Raw genomic sequence first — 19,321 nt, 5'->3', positions numbered from 1 at the left:
ATTGGCTCGGGCCCCTGTGGGGGTGGCACAGGTCCTGGAGGAAGTGATGGCACTGCTGCAGTACACTGGCTGAGGGGAGAGCACCTGCAGCTGGGGTTTTGCAGCTGGGCTGGGAACATTTGTCACTGCGGCCCCAGGGTGCTTGGAGGGGGGGGAGTTCTGAGCTAGGTCACTACATTATGCTTCCAGGACTCTGCGCCCCCCCCATCCTGTGCAGCGTTAGGTGATGGGAGAGCTGTGACATGCTACACGCAGCAGCCATTCCTCCCTTGTGCTGGGCCGGCTGCCTCAGGTAAACAGGAGAGCAGCTCTGCAGGACTATCCATTACAGCTGACACTCACACAACATTTTATTGAGGGCAGGATCACAATGGGGAAAAAGAACCAAGGGTCTTTTCTAAGTGCAGCTTCCAGCTTGTAACAAACCCAGCAGCCATTCAGGGTCGGCCAGAACCTCTTGCCCTGGCTGCCTACCTAGCTCAAGGTTCCTTTCAGCCCATAGGAATGTGTTCACACACTGGCCTTCCTTGGAGCTTCTGCCAGGGGCTGGTGATGGGCCAGCCACCATGAAGGATGCAACTGGCACTGGGTGGAGAGTGGCGGAGGATAGATACAAAGTTTGCCCTGACTGCTCTCTCGGTGCAAAGATGATAGAACAATCCACAGCCCTCGAGCGTGTCTCCAGCAGCTGCATTTGAGTGGAAGTTCGGGGTACCGTCCTCCTAGGCAGCACCGGACCACCCAGCAGGAGGCACCCTGAAAATATTGACAGGTCAAGAGGAGCCTGTACTGCATCTGCCTTGGGTCCTATAGCAGCTGGTTACAAATCCTCCTTCAGCTCCCAGCGCCTTCCCAGCCTTTGTTTTGGATGTTCCCTTTATCCGCATTTTTGTCCAAACCTTAAACAGGAGAATGCATGTTGAGGAGTGGGAGTGAGTAATCAGACTGGCTGAGGCTGTTGCCGCTGTGGAGAACACCAGCTTCTGGGGAGTAGAGTGGGAACGTAGAGTCCTCCAAAGCATAGCCTGGGGCCTGAGAGATCCACATGCTGCCTTAGAGGCAGCGGAGCTAGGCCCCGAGCTGGGAGTGCTGCAGACTGCCTGCTCACTCAGGCAGGGAAAAGCACCCCCAACGCATGGCGACACGTGCAGCCTTTGGGCATGAGAGTCTGCACATAAAAACAAACCAAACTTCCCAGGGACCAACTCCTGGGACTGAAGAGGCCAATAGGAGGGAGTGGGCACCTTCCAGGGTGAGAGCAGCACATTGACTGGGAGGTCTGTTTCCCCACTCACAGATGGAGCTGTCTCTCTCCGAAACAGGCCAGTACACCAAGGCTCCTCAGTTGGCAAGTAACTGGAAAACTGGCTCCCAGTCTGCACTCCCAACAGGAGCTAGGCTCCAGTCTTTTGCAAGTGGTTTAACCTGAGAATCCTGGGGCAGAAAGTGAAGTGGGGCAGCCTGGTAATGCTGTGGCCTCCAGTCACCTGTGGTTCTGTCTAGTCCTCATCACAACCCCCTGCCAGGTGTGAAAGTCTCAAGCCAGGAGAGGTCCAACAGGGGCGAGAGAAGATCGTTTTTACCTGGCAGAACGTGCAGCCTCAGGGCTTGCTGTGCTTGCCCTGGCTCTCCGCCCCAGTGCTGGCAGGAGCAGCTCGCTTGTTGCGGTGGTGGGGGAAGGTGGGCATGAGCTCTGGTTCACAGGCTGGGGAGAAGAGGAGAGGAAATGAGTCTCAGGAAGGGCTCAGAGTCCCATAGGCCCCAATGGCGCAGAGGAGTCACTTACGCAAGGGCTTTTCTTTGAAGTAGGAGCTCTCCAGGCAGTCTCCCGCTGTCGCCCTCGAGAGGCAAACGCAGGTTACAGGAAAAGTCCATCATCCCCCCACAAACATTCCCTCTGCTTCTTCACGAAACCTCTGTACACGTGAGACCTTCCTTGTGCCCAAGCAGCTCAGCAAAGCTGTGACCAAGCCACTGGTTTCATTTCCTGTCCAGAGGGCAATGCGCAGTACATCCCACGCTGGGCTCCTCTGCATAATCCTAGAGGCCCTGCATGCCCAATGGCATCTGGCCGGGGAGCAGTACAACCTGGTCCTATAACGGTCAGACACCCCCACGGTTTTGCAGTAAAGGGGGCAGCAATACCCTAGGGGATCAGCCCCGGGAGCAAGGCAGCACTGCAGCTGCAGGAGCTGGCCCTGCTGGTTCGCCTTGATCTGCTCGATCCTCAGGGGAGAAGCTGATTACAGGGGTTGTCCAGTGCTTCCTTGGAGCTGACAGCTCCCCCACGCACTGCAGCTGTTTACCCCCCAGGGGAACACCCCTGCCCCGCAGGAGGGTGGCAGGAGCCACACCCACCCCATACACTGAGGAGCCCAGGTCCCACATCACACTGACAGTTCCATGGCCTGCGCTGGGCTGCAGATGGCTCTTTACCTCTTCTTGGGGTCATACATGAAGAGGAAGTTGAGCAGGCGAAGCCCAGCCTCCGACAGCCATGGGAACTTGTGCTTGAGGTTGTTGTAGGGCTGCTTCCGCAGGGTGTACTGGCTCACTAGGGGCAGCTTGGAAAAGCCCTGGGGGGAAAGGGAGACATGCAAGGATCAGGGAGAGTGTGGCAGGGTGGGGGATGCAGAGCGAGCACTTACTGGCCAGATGTTTTCATTGGGTGTCCCCAGCAGCTGGACTATCAGGTCAATCTGGTGGATCTCCGAACTGCCTGGGAGTAATGGCTTGTGGGCCAGCAATTCCGCGAGGATACATCCCACTGCCCTGGGGAGGGAATAGGTCTCCTGGGTTAGTGGGAATCAGACGGATGAATCCCTTGCAGCAGACGACTCCTCCTTTGCCCCCAGCAGCAGATCCCTGCTGTTGCTGTAGACTCACCTTGGCCCTAGTTCAGTATGAGATCTTTACACAGATGTGAACATTGCTTCCTGAAGTACCAAGCTGTTGCCCTGACCCCAGTCAGCCCCCTGGCTGGCCCCCAGCTAGTTCTGCAAATTCATAACTGCAAATTCCTGCCCAGAGCGTTACTCTCCAATACGAGATCCCCTTACCATATATCTATGCCCGTGGTCTGGGTCGTCGTTCCCAGCAGCAGCTCTGGGGCCCGGTACCTGTGCAACATAATGAATGCAGGAATTATGAATCGGTGGAGCTCCCAAAACTTGTCCAAGATGCTTCCCATTGTCTCATTCACTCAAATTGACTGCAGGGCTGACCCACAGCCTCCAAGGGGGCCCATGATAGGGTGACTCCCTCAGGACTAAGCAGAGCCTACTCACCAGAGGGTGACGACTTTAGGGGTCATTGGTTTTAGTGGCACTCCGTGAGCACGAGCCAGCCCAAAATCCGCTGCAAAGAGAGGGCAGTTTCAATGTCAAAAAGCAGGCCAGCTACTGCCCTTCCCTCTGCATTACAAAATCAGAAAGCTGGAAGCATCTCTGGAGCTGCATTAGCAAAGGTGACAGGAGAGCTCACCTATCTTCACGCAGCCTTTATCAGTCATGAGCAGATTAGACACCTTCAGATCCCTGCCATCAGAGAGAAGCCATGATGGTTGTGTCAGAGGCAATGCTTCACATGGGGCCATTCCATGCTGGCCAAAGTACCTGCTGCTCCAAGAGGGCCTCCCTCTGCCCCACTGAGAGCCAAGGAAACAGCCCAAGTGGCACAGCTGGCTCCCAGTGCCCCTCCCATACAATCCTTTTACCCACAGTGTCTTTCACTCTGCCCCTTACCTATGGGTGATGAAGTTCTCATGAAGATACTGAAGGCCCTTGAGTACTTGTAGGATGATACACTTCACCTGCGAGCGGTGGGAGACGGGATTAGCAAGACAGCATCACATTAGTACTTAACAGGTATCTGCATAGGTTCCTACCCTGTGCTCATAACTCCAGTATCTCAGTGCCTTCCAGTTGAGCATTAAGCAATCTGACTAACAGCTGCTGACAGCTTATGCCCTGGTTCATTTTATGCAGAAGCTCAAGGTCAATGCAAAGCCATGCGCCCTAGTTTGGAGCCCAAGACCCAAAGCATTGTAACACAGGGTTTTCTAACTGCAGTGATGCAGACAGGGTTTAATGCAGGCAGCAGGCAATGCCCCATATCACAAAGGGCCAGCGGGGTTAGATTATTCGACCCTATGCTAGACAGGACAGGTCGTTAAGTTATGATGAAATCAGGTCATGTGACCTGATGACTGGGAGCCAATTTACAGACTGACATCAGTCTCCCAGTGCCCACCACCAGCTCCACCAACACGACCGCTCCCAACTGCCTCAATGGCCTGGGCTGGAATCTGCATGCTTGGCTGTAGGTTGAGCAGTATGTGCTGGTAGCCTGCTCCCGTTGGCTAGAACCACAGCAGCCACTTACAGCTGGGAGCGGTAATGCCCCGGCACAATCCACCTGTACCTGAGCCTCAGAAAAGGGCGTCTGCATGTTCTCAAGAAGGCTGGCAAGATCCTGTTCGCAATAACCCATCACCAGGAAAATACTGCAGGGGAGACACACCACAGTCAGTCACCTCCCTGCAGTTCCACTGTGCTGACCACCCCCACCTCAACGCGCACTCTCCACCGCCACCACGGGTCATCCAGCTACCATTCCTGCCAAGGGCAAGGGCAAGGGCAGGGAGAGCACTGTGACATTCCTCCCGAAGGGAGAGCAGTGCAGAGCCAGTACTATGGGACTGTTACCTCTCCAGATGGTTCCCCACGACAACCTCCTTCAACTCCACGATATTGGGGTGCCGAAGCTTCAGAAGCAGGGTGATCTCCCGCAGGCTGCTGATAGGGATTCCTGCAGAGTGGTACTTGAGTCACGCATTAGAACTCCCCCTCCAATCCCCTGGCCTGATCCAAGGCTCTGATGTGGCTGTGCAGGGCTAACCACATTTCTGAAGAAGTGTTTTAAGAGATCCTTCCCCAGCCCTAAAACCCCAGAGCTTCCTAGGAAGAGCAACTCCCCTTCAGCTCTCCCCTTACCGTCTTTCTCCTTGTCCATCCGCACCTTCTTTAGTGCCACAATCTCATCCTTCTGAGTATCTCGAGCACGGTCTGAAACAGTAACACGCCATGTGGTCAGTACCTGGAAGACAAGCCTCACAGCAAAGTGAATGCCTGATCCACCACTGACACCGGTCACCAAGTGAACCATTAACCATCACCTCCCAACACTGCGGGGGGATGGAGGGGTAACAGTGAAACCCCCTCCAACTGATGTGCTCATCACTGGGGAAGAGACAAGATCCTGGAAGACGGGCTTCAGCTTGTGCTGGGGCTGCCCTTACACCTAGGGACCTGTGCCTCTGAGTATTTTCCAGTGGCCTGGGGCATGAGGTATTGCTGTCAGCACCCCACACCGCAGGAAGCAAACCAGCTCCCGCTGCTGAAGCCTGCAGCAGATACAACACTTACACACGATGCCATAGGTCCCTTCCCCAATTCGATTCAGCTTCTCAAACTCCTTCACGCTCCGGCACCTTCCCAGCTGAAAGTAGAGAGCCATATCACAGAGCAGCCAGCCCCCTCCCCAGAGCTGTCTTGGGGGCAGTGTTCAATTATTAGGGCTTATGATTTTCGTTGTGAAGTTAGATTTATCTGGAGCCCTCCGGAAGCTGGAATATGTCATTGCTGCTAGCCGGACACAGCTGTATCCCACCAGCATGAAACCACCACAAGACAGACGTTAGTATGGTGCTTAATGCGCGGCTGGAAGGCACTTAGCTACTAGGGTGATGAGCATAGTTAACAACTATAGCAGCGGTTCTCAAACTGTGGGTCAGCACCCCCTTTTAATGGGGTCACCGGGGCTGACGTTAAACTTGCTGGGACCGAAGCCCAAGTCCTTGGTGGCAGGGCTCAGGCTTGGGCTTCAGCCTGGGCTCAGGTTACAGGCCCCCCTACCTGGGGCTTGGACAGGCTCTGGCTTCAGTCCCCCCGGCTCCAGGGTGGTGCAGTAATTGTTGTCAGAAGGGGGCATGGTGCTATGGAGTTTGAGAACCCCTGCACGATAGGTAGAGAAGCTATCTGACAGCATTACAGCCTCTAGACAGCGAATGTAAGAGCTTCAGAAAGGCCAAGGGCATCATGCTAGAGGCAAAGAGTTAGGGTAAGGCTCATGGGAATGTTACTGTTTGGACACTATTCTAGCCAACGCTTCGCAGGGCAAGCTGCCGTTGATCTGCTTTGTGCAATGGCATGAGAGCAATGGCGTCCCGTGCCAGCTGTCGCTGGGCTGTGCCCAGCATCTGGTCACGTGTTCCCAACTCTGTGTTTGCAAACACTCGTGTCATTTCCACGCACCATTACCGCCACTGCGCATGGAAATGTGGGAACTGAATTGTGAGCAAATGTCGGCCTGTCACTGCCAAGATTTCCACAGCCTGGGCGTCTTCCCTCCTTCCCCCCACCGCACCCTACCCCGCCCCTCCTTCCCCCACTCACCCCTGCCCCACCCTTTCGGCCATTCACCACTCCTACCCTCCTGCCCAACTCCCCACACCCACCGATTCACGCCCTCCTCCCCATTCACTCCTCCTACCCCTCCTTCCCCCACTCCCCCCGCCCCTCCCATCGCCGCGCCGTTACGGCCCTCCCTATTTCTCCTCCCCCATCCCCTGCCCCCTCCCACCCGCCACTCCCCCTCCTACCCCTTCCCGACTCCCCTGCCCTCCCACCCCCTTCACCCCCACTTCTCCTTCCCCCACTCCCCCATCCCTACCCTCCACCCCCATTCCCCCTCCCACCCCTCCTACACCACAAGTACCTTGTCTCTAATTAGAATTTTACTGCTAAATAACTACTGCAAGTTTGTTATCTTGCTGTAAAAAAAAAAAAAAAAGACAGCTCTGTGTCAGTGAAGACAAAGCCTTAGTTTGAAAATGTGTTAGCTAGTCAAGGTAAATCTGTAGGAAGCCAAAATTTTACCTTAGCCAGCTAATGCAGCCTTATCTTCATTACAACTTAACATGGGTTAGTTAACACATTTTAGCTTAACACAAGTTAAAAAGACACCTCTTTCCAAGTAAAAAATTGAGGTTCCTCAAATCCCACTAATTTAGGAATGGAAGTTGAGGAAGTTCAACAGTTCATAGTAGGTACCCATTGCTTTGCAGGATTAGACTCCTACTATCCATTTTGTAAAGTGTGCAGTGAATGAAGCAAACTTTGCAGAAGATCTGCCTCATGTATTACATATCTTGCAAGATGAAACCTGCAGGAGTTCTCTACTGCAGAGTTCCTAAACTGAACTGGAAAAAGAGCTCTTTCCTATGGGTTTCATAAGGTGTGTAGGATGCTGTGTTCCAGTGGTGAGCAGACAATTTCACACGGGAAATTCCTTTTTTTTCTTGGTATACACCTTAAGAAATATAATTTTTTTGAGAAATAGTATGTGATCATGTAATTGAAGACTGTCATAATGCATATGCACTAAGGGGCAGAGCTAAAGTTGCAACTTAAGTTTAGTACTTAAGAGCACTTTCACACACAACATATATAGGCTGGAGGGAGATTGTTTCATGTCACTCTGTACCTCACAGATGAGGTGTGATATCCAATCCAGGATGTAATGTGACCTTTTGCTAATAGTATCAGAGCACTGCCCCTCCCCCCTCCCTACTCCTCCTTCCCCCCCAGGCGCCACAGGGGGGGCGCTGCCTTGACCCTTTCGCGCTGGGCCGACGCCCGCTCACCCTGTCCCCGGCGGGCACCGGGAAGAAGCCCCCGCCGCGCAGGCGCTTGAGTCGCAGCACTTCCAGCTCCTGCTCGGGGCGAGCGGCCTCCGCCATGATTCCCGCACCCCGGGGGTGGAGCCGCGCGCTCCACCACTGCGCATGTGCAGTGCCCCGTGGCTCCTCACCGCGCCGGCGCAGTACCCTCCCCTCAGAGTCTCTAGCAACGGTTGCTATGCGGGGCCTGCTGGCTAAGGGCCGACCGGGGGCTGCTGGGGAGGAACCGGGGATGGCCCAGCGGGGGTGAGGAAGCGCCCCGGTGAGCGTTGGGGAGGGGCCCCTGGGTGATGAGCGCCCCAGTGTGCAATGGGGAGGGGGCCCTGGGTGGGGAGCGCCCCAGTGTGCAATGGAGGGGAAGCCTTGGGTGATGAGCGCAGTGGGGAGGGGCCCCGGGTGATGAGCGCCCCAGCAGGGCCTGGTGGAGAGGGGGCCCTGGGTGATGAGCGCCCCAGTGTGCAATGGGGAGGGGACCCTGGGTGGGGAGTGTGGTGAGGAGGGGGCCCTGGGTGATGAGCTGCCATCTGCCCAGGTTTTCCCAGGATTGCCCCTTGTTTGAAGCTGCTGTCCTGGATGAAGTGGTTCCGATGTGACTTTTTTACACCTCAGAGATGGTACCCCCAGTGTCCCGGCAGGGCCCACCGTGCAGTGCTGCCCATGGAGATGGTGGGGCCCAGGAGGGCATGTTCCATCTTGATCTCTCTGGTTTCAGTTCCCTCTGGGCGTGCTGCAGTCCCTGGGGGCTGGTGGCTTGGGCCAGGAAGAAGTGCAGCTTGCTGGAGCTGCTGTCTCACATGGGCCAGACCTCCTCGCTGAACATGATGGATGGACAGTTGCGAGCTGCTCCATGTCATGCTGTTTGGGATGGCACTCAGAGAGCATGGTGATGATGAGCATGGTAGAAATACCTAAAGAGGATCTGGCCTCAGACAACAGGCAGAAAACCAGCCACAACTCATTTTGCTGAGCAGAAAAAACAATGATGCTCTTGCTCTTTTCAGAAATTCCAGATTTGGAGGGTTCACATATTCAAGCTGGTTGCTTGAGAGCTGTGAGTAATAGAGAGGGAAAGGAGATGGCCAGCTTGCCTAGCAGTGCATGTACTACAGACAACCCCCACCCCAGAAATGGCCACATCAGCACTAACACACAATTAACCAGATGCTGCTTTGTGGGGAGGGTTTCATTTTGTTCAGTAACAATTTGTTGTAAGGCAATGCAGATAATATGTGGTGCGGTGAAACCTGCTCTACCTGCTAATCATGATGACTCTATCTAGTGGCTGGACTTATTACAGATGAAAATGTTTGAAAGCTGTCTGTTGGAGAGAGGAATAGGGGCAGACATTTTAACACCACTGGCATTTCATTGGAGGGAATGGAAATCTGATATGATTATCTCTCTGGTAGGGACAGTTGGTAGTAGGGTGACCAGGGACAATCCCGATATTTGGGGCTTTTTTTTTATATGGGTCCCTATTACCCATCCCCGTCCCGATTTTTTACACTTGCTGTCTGGTCACCCTAGTTGTAGGTAAGAAATCTCCGAGGCCTGGTAAAAGTTGCTGTCAGCATCATGTTCACCTGCATTATTTAATAAGAATGCCTATGTGTCATGAGGCAGAAGCTGGACCATTTTGTCAAAAGCAATTTAGGGATTTGGAAAATGAAAACACTTTCGACAGCCAAAAAATCTCCACCATGGTGGAATGGACAAAGACTATGTCCATTGTGGATTTGGGCAAAGCTTTTAAATACAGAGCATATCAAATTTAAATCTGTCTGGAGTTGGGAGACATGGGCTCCATTTCTGGCTCTGCTGTCGAATTCCTGAGTAACCTGCCTCACTTGTAAAATGGGGTTAATGATACCAACCTACCTCCCAAGAGTACTGTATGTCTTAAATTAATTTATATTTGTAAAGCACATTTATATCCTTGAATGGAAGTTGCTATAGTTGTGCAAAGTACATTCATTATTAGATGGCTGACCATACTCACCAGCAGTACTGAATTCATATTAAATCATTTTTAAAACTGAGTAGGATAGCCTTGCCAAATTCTACTCAGGTGAGGCAAATTATTTTTTTTTAACAGCCAATTAAAATGTCCTTTTTTTGGATCATTGCCATCCTTTTGATAAAGGTGAGCGAATTGATTTTGTGATGACCAGAGATGCAGAGTATTCTGAACACTAGGGTGTGGTTAGATGTTGATAGATGTTTGGCTGTGTGTGTGTGTGTTCCCTGTGTGTGCCACCCCAGCCTGTGCAGATAGCTGGCACGGCAGACCTCTAGTGAACCGCCCAATGACCACAGGATCTGTTAAGGGATGAAGGCACCCAGCCAGGTTTATTGTCGACAAAGCATGGTATTAGTATACTGCAGACTCTACCGAACCATTATGTCCATAATGATGGACCAGCTCAGTGAACGGTGGGCCTTTCTGTTCCTCCCTAGGCTATACAAAGATACTCCCTCTTAGATACATCTTTATATCCCAATACAAAAGAGTTAGTACTGCCTCTCTGACATAGTTATCGGGATATGTTTGCGTGAGTCCTCTGTGACTAGCACGTCTTATGAATGTGTATTTCTGCAATATCAGCCCTGTTCTTGTCAGATTCTGTGAGCAGGTCCTGCCTCATACCAAGCCTCTGATACAAGGGCTTATGTCTCAGGCTCTCTTCCTGCTACATAAGGTATCCTGATGGGAAAGGGAGAGTTTCTAAAACAATATTTGTTGGAAAATCAGCTTTCAGTACCAAGCAGCACTTCTTGGCAAATATTTGCTTTTACCTAAAATGTATCCATAATGAGGGGTTTAGGTACGTGCCTTAAAACACACATTTCACCCGCTTCTTACAAATAAATATTTTATAAATGAGGATTCTCATAAAAATCTCACTCTCAATGGTTCTGGTTTCAAGTTAGCAGATTACAGCTTTTACATAAAAGGTGAACTGAAAGGCTTTTTACTTGCCAAAACCTGAGCTTACGGTTCTTCTGTGTTTCTTTGGCTACAGCTGGTAGCATCACTAATATCCAAAGAGTAGGGAGTATTTTCATTTTAGGTGCTTAAAATGTCATCAGTTATTGCTGGGGTAGCTCAGAACCCTAAGAATTGGATCTTGGAATCTAAATGAAGGAGAAAAGGATTTTCTAATGGTCTGTTTGTCATATACCAACTGGGTCTGAAATCTTTAGGCTCCCTGGAATAACAAGGTTCAGACCCCAGCAGCAGGCTCATCTCAGCCCTTCTCCTTCTGAGGTCTGGTAAATGAAAAGACTTCAGTGCAGGTTGGTGTGTGCAGGACCCTCAAAACCAAGGTCCGGTCTACTCCGGGGAGACATTAAAGACTGCTTGAGCCACTTCACATAAAGATGCAGCCTTGCCTTGGTGCCTGGCCCAAAATTCCCCTCCCTCAGTGTTCTGCAGTGGGCTGCTGCCCTCCACTCCAAAGGTGGCTGCATTTCCAGGGTGCTGCACGTATACACTGGGATCATTTGGGGTGAAGAGTGCCATGATGATTATCTGTCATACGTCTGCCCACACACGTATTCTGTTACTGACTTGCATGCTTAAGCCATTGATTACATATATTTATTCTGAAGCAAGCTTTTCGGTTCACCTTTAAATGTAGCTGTCTCCTGCCCTTCTCCAGATGGCGTGTAGAGCTGAGGAAAGTGAGACCATGGAAGAACTTGTTGGGTCGGATTCTTGTTTAATGATTGTAGGGTCCAGGGTTGTATCACTGGCCCTATTTGGTGGCATTCATCACATCCTGGTGTCTTTGTGTTGTCACTATGAGCAATAGCTACTCGCCAGAGCCAGAGCTCATGCTGCTTCTTTCCTGACTTGGTAAGCCTCTATGGTGCTGGGTTTTGTGTGCACATTGTACGAACCACTGTCAGCTATATCCCTGATGGTTTTGGACTCAGGGAGATCATCCACTGAAGTACTCGACATTTCATCATCAAAGGGCCCAGTGACAACAATTTTGGGGATAACCCTTTTCTTCATTGGTTTATCCAGTGTCTCTACAGGAAAGGGATGGAGAAAGAAAACCAAGCCTTGTATGAAGGACTGAATTCTCTTCTGCATGCTGCATATTTACACTGGAGAATAAACACGGGGAAACCCATATCCCCACTTTGAGGCGACGTGATGGTACTTTATAGAGGCACACATCTAGCAACCAGGTAAATTATTTATCCAGACAAACACCCAAGCTTCAGCAGATGTTCATCCAATATAGACTGAAAGGCATATGGGTCCGGGAGATGGCATCTCCGCTAATGGGCTTTTACTGAACCAAGAGTTCAGAAAACCTTGTACTAGTGACGAGAAGACACAGGGAGCGTCAGGTACAGGTACATAGGAAACACTTCCAAGGATGGTGGTACAGGTGGGTTCAGGCAAAGTGAGCACAGGTGCCATTCTAACCTGGGGTCCCCTTTCCCCTCTCCCTCCACCCAAGCATCCCAAGTCTGACCTGTGGCACACATGATTACTCTGAGCCTCTGATGAGTGCAGGTCACTAGTACAAACCATATGGTCGTTTTAAGAGGACTGAGGGTGGGACCTACCAAACAGGTTTCCTTGCGACACTATGATTTGAACCCATCTCTAGGAATAATGGATTATGCTGTATAATCCAGGGCAGTGGACTAGGAGATAGGACAGCTGGATTCCAGTCCCAGCTTTGCCACTGACCTGATGTCTGACTTTGGGCAAGGCCCTGCCCCTCACTGTGTCTACGTTTCCCCATCTGTAAAAAGGGAGTAGTAATACCCTCCCTTATAGATCTCACTGCGCTTTACAAGCGAAAAGCATAGGAGGGCTCTGTATTCTTGTTCTATAATCCACTAATCCAGCAACAGCCTATTTTGATAAGACTATAAACTGTATGTATCAACTGGGGAGAGCTGGGTGCTGAAAAATAATGTAATTCAAAGATAGTTACTATCCAGTATCAAGAAGTCCTTTTTATGCAGAGGAGAGCTGCAGTGAGTCAGGATGATAGCCTTGGCTGGGATGATTTAGCTGGGGTTGGTCCTGCTTTGAGCAGGGGGTTGGACTAGATGACCTCGATGACAGGAAATGCTCAGAGAGGTGGCTTAGGTGAGTGCCATGTTGCTTGTAAGCCGCCTTCTCCTAATGGCCACAACTGCCAGCCAGAGCAGCTCAGTCACTGCTGCTCACCCTCCCTCCTCTGAACTTTCCTACAACCCACATTTGCGATAGCAAGTAAGAAAACAGCTGCAGCCCAAACACCCAATGTTCTGTGGGGAAGACAAAGATCAGGAAGCCCAAGGGAAAGATGCCAGTAGCCCATGCAAACTTTGATAAAAAGCCAGCATGACTAAACCTTTGATTGGAAAAGGCACCCTCTTGAACGAACAGGTCTTGGGAAGGGGAAGAGGACATGGTTAAATTAACCACTGGACGATACTGGATACTACCATCCCTCTACTTGGTTGGTGCCTATAAAGGCAGTAGCTTCCCCAGAGCTCCTGGATGTCCAGCATTCATTTTCCTACTCTGTGTGTCTTCTGAGTGGCTTTAGAACATCTGGCCTGAGACCTGTTTTACCCAGCAAATTTACAATAGGGACAGTGTGGTGTTATCTGGGATCTGGGCGCATTTACACCATTTGTGGCCTGTTATGGCTTATTAAAAAACATATATTAAAAGGGAACATCACTGTTCAGTAGCTTAGCGCTAAAAAACTTGACCTGGCTTAAAACTGTCATCATCCGGTGAGGAGCATCCATGAGCCAAGGACATCCCTAGTGTGTCAGTTTTGTTTTGTGGTTTGAAGGCCCTGCTGTTTGTCCCCTACCTTGTCCATACGAACTGTCAGTGGACAGATGACTTCGCTGCAGTTTCTTTGTCGATTTAGAAACAGAGGCTTTAGAGAGATTGCCGTGGTCGCGTGAAGAACTTTGCTGTTTCTCAGATTGCTCCTGTTTTTTTGGCTGTTTGGACTCTCTGCACTTGTTACCAACTATGCTCTGCTGGACTTCAGCTGCAAGAAGAATTTGGGATGCAAAGAAAAGAGAAAGAGAACCCTCTTCAGTCGTTTAATGCTGTGGCACAGTATGCTAGTGCTCTTAGCCACAGTCTGCTCCTACTTGTTTTGATTCATGGTCTTTTAAAATGCAGCTGTTGGAGATCTGAGAAAGTTCACTGTTTATAAGCAACAAAGTTTCTCCTCCCTTGGTTTTCACAAGAGGGCCTCACCCTCCCTGATTGAACTAACCTCGTTATCTCCAGACTGATTCTGGCCTGCATATTTATACCTGCCTCTGGAAATTTCCATTACATGTGTCTGACAAAGTGGCTATTCACCAATGAAAGTTCATGCTCCAATACGTCTGTTAGTCTATAAGGTGCCACAAGACTCTTTGTTGCTTTTTAAAGATCCAGACTAGCACGGCTTCCCCTCTGATACTGTTTATAAGGTCACTCATCATTACTTGCCTATTTGATCAGCGAGAGAGAACAGGGCCCAGCATGAATTCCTGGAAGTGTCTAGTCTCTCTCTCTTCCTGCCTCTTTTCTTTTGGGGGAAAACTGAAGCCTTGACACTGCATGAGGAAAATGCTTGCTCTCCTCATTGCATACACACTTTTGGGATATACTGGGGCTATGGATATGAGGCAGACAGGCACAGAGCTGTGGAAATGGTGGGCACCCCACATGTATTTCTTGTCCCCAGGCAATCAGTGTGATTCTTGATACTAACTGCTTTTCATAGATTCATGAATTATAAGGCAGGCTGAAGGGACTGTTACTATCATCTAGTCTGATGTCCTGCATAACACAGGCCATAGGACTGCCCTGAATTAATTCCTGCTTCAAGGCCAGCAGTTGCATCAATTGAACCAGAACAGATCTTTTAGAAAAACATCCAATCTTGATTTTAAAATATCCAGTGATGGTGAACCCATGACAACCCTTGGTACGTTGTTTCAATGGTTAATTACCCTCACTGTTAAAAATGTGCACCTTATTTCCAGTCTGAATTTGTCTAGCTTCAACTCCCAGTCACTGGAGCTTGTTACAGCTTGTCTGTTAGATTGAAGAGCCTTCTATTATCAATTTTTTGTTCCCCAGACAGGTATTTATAGACTCTGATCAAGTCACCCTAACCTTCTCTTTGTTAAGCAAAATAGAAAGAGCTCCTTGAGTCTATCGCTCTAAGGCAGGTTTTCCAATACTTTAATCATTCCCATGGCTCATCTGTGAACCTTCTCCAATGTATTAACCTCATTCCTCAATTGCGGACACCAGAACCAGACACAGGATTCCAGCTCTAGTCGCACTATGCCAAAGACAGATAATATACTCTCCCTACTCCTACTTCGTATTCTTCCAAGGATTGCATTAGCCCAGGGGTCAGCAACCTTTCAGAAGTGCTGTGCCGAATCTTCATTTATTCACTCTAATTGAAGGTTTTGCGTGCTAGTAATACATTTCAACGTTTTTAGAAGGTCTCTTTCTATAAGTCTATAATATATAACTAAACTGTTGTTGTATGTAAAGTAAATAAGGTTTTTAAAATATTTAAGAAGCTTCATTTACAATTAAATTAAAATGCAGAGCCCCCCGGGCCGGTGGCCAGGACCTGGGCAGTGTGAGTGCCACTGAAAACCAGCTTGTGTGCTGCCTTCGGCACCCATGCCATGTGTTGCCTACCCCTGCATTAGCCCTTTTGGCCACAGCGCCACACTGGAACTCATGTTCAGCTGATTACCCACCTGACCATAGGCGGCACGCCGCATAGGCTGGGCCTCCCCAAACAGCCAGGCATGGCCCCGCCCCCTGCTTACCACCCCTCCCTGTGTGTGGCTCCAGTCCCCAGTGCTCAGGCTGGGGCTGGAGGCTGAAGACACGTGCCACTTGCCTTTCTGGGGCTAAGGGGTGGGGAGCTGCAGCCTCCCAGTACTCCGGGGGCTGTGGCCGCCCACTCTCCCACGCTCCAAAGTTCGGGGGGGGGATGTGGCCACTTGCCCTCTTGGTGCTCTGGGGCTGGGACGGTGGTGGCCACCCACCCTCCCGGGCTCTGGACCTGGGACGGCTGAGGCCACGCGCCGCCCACCCTCCCAGCACCCTAGGGTTGGGGGTGCTGCAGCCGTCTGCCCTCCCACACTCCAGGGCTGGGGCTGCGCACTGCCCACCTTCATGGCTCTCTGGGGATGGGGGCGCTTTTGGGGCTGGGATGCTACCCTGGGGTGGGAATGGGCCAGTGGCCATGGTGGGGGGGTCTGGGCTCCAATGAAGCGGGGCAGAAGAGGCAGGGCCTTGGGCAGAAGGGGTGGGGTTGGGGGCTAGCCTCCCCCAGCCGGCAGTTCACACACTGCCCATTCAGCTGACCTCCAAGTCTTTTTCAGAGTCACTGCAGTGCTCCCCAGGATAGAGTCCCTCATCCTGTAAATATGGTCTACATTCTGTATTCCTAGATGAATGGCCTTTTGTTTGTACGAAAACCCGTTGTTCACTTGAGCCCAGTTTTCGAAGACATCTAGATCACACTATATCAGTGACCCATACTCTTTTGTATTTACTATTCCCTCAGTCTTTTTCAGGGACGAATTTATGTTTTTTTCCCGGTCATGATAAAAATATTAAATAGCACAGGTCCAAGAACTGATCCTTGTGAGACCTCACTAGGAACTCACCCATTCCATGATGATTCCCTGTTTACATGTATATTTTGAGAACTACCACCAATTTTTAATCCAGGGAATGTGCACCATGTTGATGTTGTATCATTCTAATTTCTTAATCAAAATATCATGTGATATCACATAAAATTCCTTTCAGAAGCCTACATATATTACATCAAACGATTACCTTTATCAACCAAACTTGTAATCTCATCAAAAATCACTATCAAGTTCATTTGACAAGATATATTTTCAATAAATCCATATTGATTGACATTAATTGTATTACCCTTCTTTAATTATTTATTAATCAAGTCTCGGATCATTCCATTATTTTGCCTGGGATCAATATCAGGCCAACTTGTCTATAATTACCCAGGTCATCTTGTTTATTCTTTATAAATATTGGCACAACCTCAGCTTTCTTCCAGTCCTCTGGAACTTCCCGTGTTCCAAGACTTACTGAAAAACAATACTACCTATCCAGACTGCTCCTCATCCAGCTTTTTTAAAACTCTGGACCTGCTAATTTGAAAATGAATGACGTTGGTAGCTGCTGTTTAGCATCCTCCTGAGTTACTGTTGGAATGAAAAGTATTTCATCATCATCATCATGATATGACTACTTCACCTGGGCTTTTTCACAAATATAGAACAGAAATATTTATTGAGCTCTTCTGCTTTTTTCTTTTTTGCATTATTATTGACAGTTCTACCATCTCCATCTAGAAATGGATGAGTACCATTGTTAGGATTCCTTTTGTTCCTAATACATTTAACTCTGCTGGTTATAGACTTCTCTTGTGTCCTTTTGCTTCCCTTATCAACCTTCTAATCAATATTTATTTCTATCAACTTCCTCTCTTTCCATTTGTTATATATATAATTTTTATAGCTGCTTTCACTTACCCTCTAAGCTAGGTTGGCTTTTTAATCAATGTAACCTTCTGTGTCGATTGTGGCTTTTGGCGCATCTAGTAATATATTCTTAAATAGTTCCCAATTATCATTCCCATTTCTCTGTTTAAATTCTTTCTCCCAGCTGATTTGGCTCATAATTCTTTTCAGCTTCATGAAATTGTGTGTGTGTGCGTGCGTGTGTGTGTGTGTATATATAGATATATAGATATAGATACACACATTTTTATTGGTTTGGACTTTAGGTGATTATTCTGTTTTCATAAAACAAACATAAAGAACCACTAATGTTTAGTTCTATGGTCAGTTCCTATTTATTTGTCAAGATGACATTTTTCTCATGTTGGATGCAATATTTTCCAAACAAATTGTTTCAGAAAAGCAAAATCTGTGTCAACAGCCCAGCCCTCATGAGCAACCCATAATTGCAAACCACAGTGCAGAGCACAACCATTGCAAGCAACCCTATAACAACAAACAAAGGTACACAAAAAGGCAGGATGTGACACTGATTGATCAAAGGTATGGGGACCCCCCCCCGCCTCCCGATCTAAGATGCAGCCCTGGTTTGGAGGATAAAAGTCCAACCAAGGTTCTACATCTTTTATTGCTTGGACAGACTGGGAATGCTGAACTAGGATCAACAAAGGGCTCCCTTGGAAAGTGCTCTGAGATCTCTGAGTGAAAAGCATTATGTGAGAGCTTAGTATTACTATTCTAGAATCTGCTGATCCAGTATCTGTGCACTTTGATAAGACCAGAAACTATATGTATCAAACTGGGGATTGTTCAGCTGAAAAAGCATGTAATTCAATGATTATTACTATCCAGGAAATGAGAAATCCTTTCTATGGGGAGGAGAGTTGCAGTGCATCTAGGGGTGACAGGAAGTGCCCAAAGGTGTGGCTTAGGTAGATCAGTAATGCTGCCAATAAGCCATCTTCTCCCAGTGGCCACAACTGCCAGCTGGGTTGGCCCAGTACTTGCCCTCCCATTCTTGAACTTTCCTACAAGCCACATTTGCGATAGCAAGTAAGAAAACAACTGCAGCCCAAACACACAATGTTCTAGGGGAGGACAAAGATTGGGAAGCCCTAGGAAAAGATGCTTAGAAATGGCCAGTAGCCTACACAGCTGTGGAAAAAAAGCCAGTGTGACAAAGCCTTTGACTGGAAAAGGGCAGACTCTTGAAGGAGGAAGTTCTGGGAAAGGGAGGAAGATATGGTTCAATTAACCACTGAACAATATTGGATGATACCATCACCTCCTGCTTGGTGTCTAAAAAGTCACTAGCTTCCCCAGGGTTCCTGGAGGTCCAGCATTCATTCTCCTACTCGGTGTGTCTTCTCAGTGGATTTAGAACATCTGGCCTGAGACCTGTTTTACCCAGCTAACTTCTAAGGGTACAAAATGTTGGGATCTGGGTCTACTTCACATCATTTGTGGCCTGTTATGGCCCATTAAAAATCGCATATTGAAAGGGAACATTGCTGTTGAATAGCTTAGGCCTAAAAAATTGACCTGGTTTAAAAATGGTGCGATTACTGAGGATCATCCCTGGGGCATTAATGGGCCAAGAACATCCCGGGTGTGACTCCCTGAGGTCAGTTTTGTTTTGTGGTTTGAAGACTCTGCTGTTTGTCCCCTACCTTGTCTGTAAGAACGGTCAGTAGACATCTGACTTTGCTGCAGTTTCTTTGTTGATTTAGAAACAGAGGGTTCACCAGGTCTGTTGTGCTCCCATGAAGGTGAAGAACTTTGCTGTTGCTGAGATTGCTCCTGGGTATTTGGCTGTCGGGACTCCCTGCTCTGGTGACCAGCCACACTATGCCGGACTTCAGCTGCAAGAATTTGGGATGCAAAGAAAAGACAAACATTGATCACCCATGTCAGTGGTTTAGTGCAGGACACAGAACGTTAGTAGCCCTTTGCCACAGTCTGCTCCCACTTGTTTTTATAGAGGGCTATTTACAATGCAGCTGTTAGTGA

General features: G+C 49.2%; 2 protein-coding genes across 3 annotated transcripts; both read right to left on the bottom strand.

Annotated features, from left to right (window-relative positions):
* Positions 1 to 325: 325 nt before the first annotated feature.
* Positions 326 to 7,838, bottom strand: CDK10 (cyclin dependent kinase 10). Of its 2 annotated transcripts, XM_032764212.2 has the most exons (14): positions 7,706 to 7,838; positions 5,427 to 5,499; positions 4,995 to 5,066; positions 4,707 to 4,809; positions 4,423 to 4,504; positions 3,744 to 3,811; positions 3,484 to 3,536; positions 3,288 to 3,357; positions 3,060 to 3,119; positions 2,649 to 2,772; positions 2,437 to 2,576; positions 1,787 to 1,839; positions 1,584 to 1,705; positions 326 to 899 (listed from the first exon to the last, which is right to left on the bottom strand). In XM_032764212.2, the coding sequence occupies exons 1-13, from the start codon at positions 7,799 to 7,801 to the stop codon at positions 1,602 to 1,604; spliced, it is 1,098 nt and encodes a 365-aa protein (XP_032620103.1). In that variant the 5' UTR covers positions 7,802 to 7,838; the 3' UTR covers positions 326 to 899; positions 1,584 to 1,601. The 2 variants fall into 2 exon arrangements, with proteins under 2 accessions (XP_032620103.1, XP_032620104.1); XM_032764213.2 differs by lacking the exon at positions 5,427 to 5,499 and having other exon boundaries at positions 7,706 to 7,790.
* A 2,906-nt stretch (positions 7,839 to 10,744) lies between these two features.
* Positions 10,745 to 19,321, bottom strand: SPATA33 (spermatogenesis associated 33). The gene is made up of 3 exons (XM_075073629.1): positions 18,982 to 19,321; positions 13,585 to 13,770; positions 10,745 to 11,779 (listed from the first exon to the last, which is right to left on the bottom strand). Exons 1-3 carry the CDS (start codon positions 19,007 to 19,009, stop codon positions 11,577 to 11,579), a joined length of 417 nt encoding a protein of 138 aa, XP_074929730.1. The 5' UTR covers positions 19,010 to 19,321; the 3' UTR covers positions 10,745 to 11,576.

Source organism: Chelonoidis abingdonii, chromosome 19, assembly GCF_003597395.2.
Source record: "Chelonoidis abingdonii isolate Lonesome George chromosome 19, CheloAbing_2.0, whole genome shotgun sequence".
NCBI lineage: Eukaryota > Metazoa > Chordata > Testudines > Testudinidae > Chelonoidis > Chelonoidis abingdonii.
Note: the sequence above shows the minus strand (reverse complement) of the source record. Positions and strands in the feature narration are given on the sequence as shown.

Bases quoted from the DNA above. Each gene is read 5' to 3' on its own strand.
- CDK10 (XM_032764212.2), bottom strand. From the start codon at position 7,801: ATGGCGGAGGCCGCTCGCCCCGAGCAGGAGCTGGAAGTGCTGCGACTC. The intron at 5,067-5,426 runs GTAAGTGTTGTA...TTACTGTTTCAG, and splicing joins AGGGACCTATGGCATCGTGT to ACCGTGCTCGAGATACTCAG. The intron at 2,773-3,059 runs GTAAGGGGATCT...TTCCCTCCCCAG, and splicing joins ACCACGGGCATAGATATATG to GGCAGTGGGATGTATCCTCG.
- SPATA33 (XM_075073629.1), bottom strand. From the start codon at position 19,009: ATGTCTACTGACCGTTCTTACAGACAAG. The intron at 13,771-18,981 runs GTAGGGGACAAA...TTCTTCTTGCAG, and splicing joins TGACCGTTCTTACAGACAAG to CTGAAGTCCAGCAGAGCATA. The intron at 11,780-13,584 runs GTAGGGGACAAA...CCTTTCCTGTAG, and splicing joins TGACAGTTCGTATGGACAAG to AGACACTGGATAAACCAATG.